This window comes from Helianthus annuus, chromosome 13 (genome assembly GCF_002127325.2).
Source record: "Helianthus annuus cultivar XRQ/B chromosome 13, HanXRQr2.0-SUNRISE, whole genome shotgun sequence".
Taxonomy (NCBI): Eukaryota; Viridiplantae; Streptophyta; class Magnoliopsida; order Asterales; family Asteraceae; genus Helianthus; species Helianthus annuus.
The window spans coordinates 58733468-58740969 of NC_035445.2; the positions used below are offsets into that span (position 1 = coordinate 58733468).

A 7502-nucleotide genomic window follows, 5' to 3' on the forward strand; every position below is an offset into this window, starting at 1 on the left:
TTGATGGAGCCTGTACGAGCACTCATACTAGACACACCTTACAATTTCTCATATTACTTAATAAAAGACTTTGCAAGTAATATGCGGTCTGGCAGGCCATTCTTGATTTATCCTCATTTTCTGATGAGGGTAATCACGAGTCAGCTAAGCTTTGGAGGTGTTCCTGCATGTTATCCCAGAGCAGAGATGAGACTTTAAAAAAACATGAATCTCAACATGCTCATACCTACTAATCAGAATACTGGTTTGGTGACTGATCTATGGTTGCTCCTTGAGATGGATCATGGTGAAGGGATGGACCTTGAATAGGTCATCTTTGTTTAAACTTAGTTTGTGTAGATATTCTCCATGTTAATATGTTAATATAGTATGTTTCTAATGTTGCTTTGTTGTCTGGCTCATGGTTTGGAAAAAGAAAAATGGGTAAAGAAAAATGAGAAACATGATCATCAGAAAACAAAAACATTTGACACAAAATTCTGAGTTTCTGGTGACAGGAGACAAAATCTGGTAACACAAACTTAAAATGCCTCTCTAATTTTTTTTTTTCTGATTAAGCTTCAAAATGATTGAAAAGTTTTAGAAAATGTCAGAAAAAGTTAAGAGACTTGGATGCCACCAGAGAATCATATGTAAGTCTTCTGATCTTATCTCATTCCTCTTATCTCAAAAAAAAAAAATCTGTTGAAAAGGGTCACAAGTTTAGGGGGAATCTCAATTGAGAAATTCTGTTGAAAATTATTGACTTATGTTGACCACATCTAAAAGGTCAACAAAAGTCAAAACAAAAGGAAAATACATATTCTTAACAGAATTTATGTTGAATTTCTGATGACATCATCAGAATGGAACTTTGACTTATATGGAAGAGAGGATGTTAAGAAGAAAGCTAATTGGACCTTTGACAAAAAGGAGTCCACAAAGATGAAAAGGTGTCATGTGACCGATAGTTTTCTCCAATCAAAATTCAGTTTAAAATTTTTGTGAAGGAATGCTTGAAGAAACCTCAAGTTGAAAGGACAAAACCACGATTACACGATCAACCATCATTAAATGTCTTGATACCCACGATCCAACGGTTACATTCTGAACTGAAATTCACATTACATGATCTAACGGTAATAAAGACAATTAATGATCTTTTAACCGCCACTTCATGGCATGTTCCATATCCCCTCAACTCCATAGACCCACAAATCCCTGCTAAAACCCTCACTATATAACTCACACTTAGCAGAAATTCATAAATCACTCACCTTCTTCACAAGAACTACAAACCGCAATATCCCCTGTTCTTCACTCAAAATCCAAAAATCCCTAAATTTCGAACCCTAATTCACAAAACTCAACAATGGCAGAAGTAAACCTCAACATCCCAATTGTTCAACATGATGTACCTTTTGTTCAAGACACAGAATTCCTACTGATGAAAGAAAATAATCTGCTGATGAATACAGAGCATTCGGAATATGATGTAAGATGTCAACTTTTGGTAGAATATCTTATGAAATGTCCAATCTCAGGAGCACTAACAAAAGGAAGAGAAGTACCAGAAAAGTTAGTACAACAATTTGTTCACACTTTCACTGAAGATGAAGAAAATCAGGTCTCTGCTCATGTATGGGGAAATGTTTCAATAACATTAACTCCTGCAAGGGTAAGAGAATGGCTTGAACTTCCAGTTCTTGAAAATTACACTGAAGCACCAAGCAAAGAAGATTTGATAAGGTTTATCATTGAGCTTGGTTACAAGAACAAGAAAATCAACAAAATTGGAGCATTAAGAAGAAATGAATTTCCAGCCATCTGACAAGTGATGATGGAAGTATTAAACAAATGCCTCACATCAAAGATAGGAGGAGCTGATCAAGTCAGTCAAGCAATTCTGACAATCATGTATGGACTCATAACTGGGTTCAAACCTGATTATGGAACAGAAATTTTTAACCTACTCAAAAGATCAATCCTTGCCAGAAATGGAAGAATAACCTCACACCTACCATATCCAAGGTAAATTTCAATTTTCATTTCTGAAACATTTGCTGAAAGGAACATAGAAGTTCCAATTTTGGAAGATATCTGGAGTTCAAATACCATGAAAGCCTGGAGTTCTACACATGGATGGGAATCAGACAAAGATACCCTGAGTTACCAGAACGCATGTTGTGCCTCATTGCACCAGACTCACAATACATATTACAACATGAAGAACTTCTTACCAAACCAGATACTCCAACAGAAGAACCTAGCAAAGAAATTTTTAACTGTTCTTCATCACCAGAAGAAGAAGAAGTTGAGAAGTCCTGGTCATTAGAAACAGAGGCTGCAGGAGGAGAAGGAGTTCTGAAGATAACTAACTCACCAGAAAACAAGACAGAACATGATGAGAGCCAACAGATTCATGATGCTGGAATTCGTCATGAGTTTGATATTCATCAAGAGAAAGAACATGAGCACTATGAAGAATCTCATATTGCTGGAGGAACTCATGAAGATACTGAAGGTCAACCTTATGAAGAAACTCACTTTGCTGGTACAACAAATGAAGCCACTGAAGTTATACATCATGATGAGTCTCGGGTTGCTGGTACATCTCTTTTAAACACAGTTTTAGTTGATACTCATTCAAAAGAAACAAACTCAGAAGGTTCAATTAATGTTTCTTACAAGTTAGAATATAGAAAAAACTGATGTTGATGAGGAGGTTACTAGTTCCATTCATCTCAACTCTGAATCAGAAAATGAGGAAGAGGTTGAGATCTCAACAGATAGAGATCAGGGAACTGATCAAGGAAATCTGGTAAAAGGTAATCTGTTTACCTCAAAAACTTATGGAGAATCATATATTGATATGATTCAAGGACATAAGGAAATCTAGGATGAGAATGTGTTTTTCACCTCTGGTGGAGATGATTCTGGTACACTTAAGGTTGCACCAAAATCTAGTAAAGCCAAAAGTAACCCTATCATTTCCAAAACAGCAGCAGATGTGTTTGCAGCTGGAATATTAGAGGGAACATCTGTTGTTCCAAATATCCCTGAAACACCCATGAACCAAGAAAATTTGGAAGCTGTGCCAGAGAATGTTTACAAAGCCTGCAAAAGAAATCCAGTAGAAGAAAAGCTTGATATGTTGTTATCAGAGATACAAGGTCAAAGGGCAGACAAAAAGACTTTATCAGAATCAGTGGAGGTGATAAAGACACAACCTGAAAGAAACACTGAAGCACTAAAGTCTCTTCAAAAGCTGAAAGAAAAAGCACCAGAAACCAACATCTCTGCATCAAAAATTCAGAAGATTCTCACAGAAATAGAAAAGATCAAGACACAAGTTGCAAATACTGTGGAGTCAAGACAATCAAGCAGTACAAACAAGGTTTTGGAAGAAGTCACCATCCTAAGGGCAAGGAACAACAGTATCACAGATGCCTTTGAGAAGCTGTCAAAAGAATGGGCTGCCATGCAGATGAAAGCTCAAACTGAATTTACAAAAGTTTAGAAAAGCATAGCCAGCAACTCAAGTCAGGTAAGAGAGGTGCAACAACTGATGAAGAGAATGCAATTCAACATTGCCAGATTGGCCAAAGTGGATCCCAAAGAATTCATGAAAGAAATTCCTACTGAAAGTTCACACCAAGAAATTCCAAAATCAATCCCACAACCATCATCTGCTACACCAATCACCAAAGCTGGAACCACTATGATGAGTCCACCTCCAAATATCTCAAAAGATGAAATGCTGAAAAGGTTAGCAACTTCAAAACCTCAAGTTGTCACAGATTTGAAACTTATAACTTCTCAAAATGTTCCAAAACCAACTTCTTCTAATGACACTGCCATGAGTAAATTGATGAATCTGCAAACAATGAATGAATGGGAACAAGAAGCTGATTCAAGAAAACCACCGATTGTTAAAAGAAAAATCTCTAAAACTCAGTCTATCTTGGTTAGAGAAATTGTCAGGGATATAATGATATTCCCTAAATACAATCTGGTGAATTATTATTGGACAAAAGAAGATGTACTAGCAAGGCCATTAACTCCTGTCAGAATAGTTATAAGGGAAGAGAAGCTAAAAAGAGGTCGTAGAAGCATTCACTACAACAATGAGAATCCAGTGAAAAGAATCTTAAAAGTGGATGAAGTAAAAGTTGGAACTGATGGTGTTGGAGGAACTTATGTGCAGGACAGATACACACTTCTAAGAGAAAATGGGGAACAAGAAAAAGTGACCGATGAAGAAATTGTTGATAGACTACATCCTTTAGACATTCTGTTTATGAAGGATCTATATGAAAAGGAAAAGAAAAACAACAAGGAAGTCAGAAGAGCATTAAAGGGCATATCAAAGGCTGGAATACAACTGTTTGAAAGAATGGCTTTTTCAGACTTTGATTTATGCATCAACTATGATTATGTGCACAACAAAAAGGTCTATGTCAGAGCACCAAAGACAACAATTCCCTCAGAACTATTGGAAGATGCAAGATCTGGAGACATCATTGAACTGCCAAGTCAAAATGAAAGACATAACTATGGTGTAATCTTCAGAGACATTGAGTGGAACAAAGCTCTTTTCAGAAGTGTTGATATCTGCAAGTACTCAAATCAGACTCTGAAGTTTATTATGAAAAGTATGAACAGAAGACAAGAACAACTTCAGAAGACAGGAATGAACATGGAGGATCAAAGACAAGAAATTGAACAAATGATTGAAGAATGGATTCAAGCAAGAACTTGGTACAAAGACATGTATGACATCTGCAACAAGTATATCTCTTACAAGAAGCAATTAAAGAAAGAAGATGTGCACAAGAAATTGAAGCTGACTTCAAGAACATGTTTGTTTTTTTTTTAATTTTCATTTCTATATGTAATTTTTTTTCAAAACATCAGTAACTGGTTTGATTTGCAAATGTTAAGTTTCCACTGTTTGGAAATTTTCTGTTCATGAGATAGTTCATTTTCTTACAATACTTAGGGGGAAACTGTTAGGAAACTTTATTTGTAAGTATTGAAGAAAATCAGATTCAACTTAATCTATGAAGAAGATACAGTCCTGAAGATCACAACTATAACAACCCTCAAAATATTTTCGACACCCTAAACATAATTAGAATGTCCCAATATGTCTTAAAACACACCCCGTATACGAAAACGGGCCCTGAATACCTTCATTTTTATTAAAATTAAATAAAATAAAGATTTAAGGGTCGCTCGTGGGCCGCGAAGACCTCCCCTTAGTCTTACGCGGGCCGCGACAGATGGAGGATCAGGCTGCACCCTAGGGCGCCACGTGTCAGGACGCGTGTGGAGGCTACGAGCCGAATCAGCCAAGCTAGGGCCTACCCTAGCTGGCCTCGCGGGCCGCGAAGGCCCTGGAGGATAGCTTCGCGGAGCGCGACGATGTCCAGAATCAGCCCTATAAAGGGAGACCTTCGGCCTTCAGTTCCAGTCACTCATTCTCAACTTTCTCTCTCGAATTTCTATAGTGTAGTCACTATTCTCGGGCATAATACCCCCACCCTAAATAACGAAGTTTTTCCTCATTGTAAGTATCATAACCCCGGTTACGTATTAGATATGCTGCCCGATTGATACAGGGTTCCGTAACGGCTGTCGAGGTTCTGCCCGACGTAGTCGTTGGAATGCCGTCTCGGGGAGGGTATTACTAATGTAAATATTGGGTTATTATACTAACGCATGTGCATTTGTATATTTAATAGATACTCACCAGGAAACCCTAAAGGAAAACCTAAGACAGCAATGTGAATAATCTCCTTTTTGCAAACTGTTTTTACAAAACCTCACACAATTAATATGATATTAAACAGTGATTGAGTATTTGTATTCTACAATTATCGTCGGTATGTTGGGGTTTTGTATACAAAATTTATTACTACCTTGCGAGGAGTAACATGACCACAAGTCGGGTTGACAATACCGTGGGTGGTAATTAAAGTAGATGGAAACAAATATAATTGCGCGACCGTCCTCAATTCTGTAAAATGGTTTTACTTAACTTGATTAAACTGAGATTCACTAACCAGTATTTCCCACTAACAAAATGTTTTTAAACGCGTTTCAGGTAACAAAATGTGAAAGTCAAATAGAAGCGAGCTGGACAGCACTGAAGGCTTGGAAAAGTGGCTATAAAGTTACCTAAAATAAAGAGATGTTTTTATTAAATAAAATAGGGTTTATCCCTATGAAAATGTGTGTACTTAAAACTTGGGATTATTTCCACGTGTTTAATATTATGAAAGTGTGGTATTTTACTCTGATAAAATATTTCCTAACTACGATCCTGATGTGATTTCCGCTGCCAAAATGATAAACACCGATACCACCAAAACTGGTCGCGGTTGCCCGTTCCCGGGTTGTTAGGGGACGGGGGTTGAGACAGAAGGTGGTATCAGAGCTAAGCCACTGATTCAGCCACATAAATGTTCTGCTGACACCAAGATATTATTCAAAATGTTAGGAAATGAATTACGGAACTACGTGCATAATTGTATTTTATTGTTGTATGTTATTTAACTATTTGTTAGTTTACAGTATGAGCGACCAAGGACCTTCCGACGCTTACCGTCAGTTGTCCAGCTCGCCTAGGAGCGAAGGCACCTCTTCATAGCCTGCCCTCTCAGGGTATTCAACTGACAATGAAGATGGGATATTTGAGTTTAAGGCTCAGTCTGAAGAGCCATTCCCTCCAAAAAAGAGAGGATGCTTCAGTAGGGGAGCGCATGAACGTAGGAAAAGAATGAAAAAGTTGCAACAACAGTGAGCCCTAGCAGCCGCTAAAAGAGAGACAGGTGCCCACACATAGGATATGCTTAATAGGAGTTTAACTAATTTCCATATCCTAGCAACTACAGCTGCCGACCCTAACCTGGAGCAACTCATAGCACCCCAACCACTACCACTGTTTCCCACCAAGCCAATGGAAATAAAAAACAATCCATAAAATCAAATCCAAATGCATGATTTTAACCCAGAGGAGATACCTAGAATACCAGCACCCAATCCCTTAGACCCAAACTATGACCCGTGGTTAGACGACAATAGGGATTACCAACAACGATACCCAATACCAGAAGACGAACCCATGCCAAATCTAGCAGCCTACCCAGGCTTGGACCCTCTAGATCCCTTCTATGATAGCGATCAATACATTAGAGAAATTCTAGAGAATCCATACCCGTACCAGGAAGTCAGGAACCTATGCCCCAGTCCCAGCACCTGCACCCCCAATGAGTGTAGAAAATGTGCAAGAACTCCGAACCTTCGGAGAGGAGATTTTAGAAAATAGCGAGAGGATGAGGCAGGTTGGAGAACGACTCGTCTGGAAATACGACGAGCGTAATATGGAGTTCTGGATGAACCCATATTAGTGATAGTGGAAATAGTAATAATAATAATAATAATAATAATAATAATAATAATAATAATAATAATAATAATAATAATAATAATAATATATAATATGTGTGTATGTTTGA

The 7502-nt window shown here is 37.7% G+C and overlaps 1 protein-coding gene across 1 annotated transcript; it reads left to right on the top strand.

The window, feature by feature from the left end:
* Window positions 1–2121: 2121 nt before the first annotated feature.
* On the top strand, window positions 2122–3499 carry LOC110900864. Its single transcript, XM_022147724.1, has 3 exons — window positions 2122–2587; window positions 2682–2800; window positions 2879–3499. The coding sequence occupies exons 1-3, from the start codon at window positions 2122–2124 to the stop codon at window positions 3497–3499; spliced, it is 1206 nt and encodes a 401-aa protein (XP_022003416.1).
* Window positions 3500–7502: the final 4003 nt, after the last annotated feature.

What these genes read in the sequence shown, in the direction of transcription:
- LOC110900864 (XM_022147724.1), top strand. Translation starts at nt 2,122, where the DNA reads ATGGGAATCAGACAAAGATACCCTGAGTTACCAGAACGCATGTTGTGC. An exon ending in TGATGAGTCTCGGGTTGCTG is followed by an intron (nt 2,588 to 2,681) that starts GTACATCTCTTT and finishes GTTAGAATATAG; the next exon opens with AAAAAACTGATGTTGATGAG. An exon ending in GAACTGATCAAGGAAATCTG is followed by an intron (nt 2,801 to 2,878) that starts GTAAAAGGTAAT and finishes AAGGAAATCTAG; the next exon opens with GATGAGAATGTGTTTTTCAC.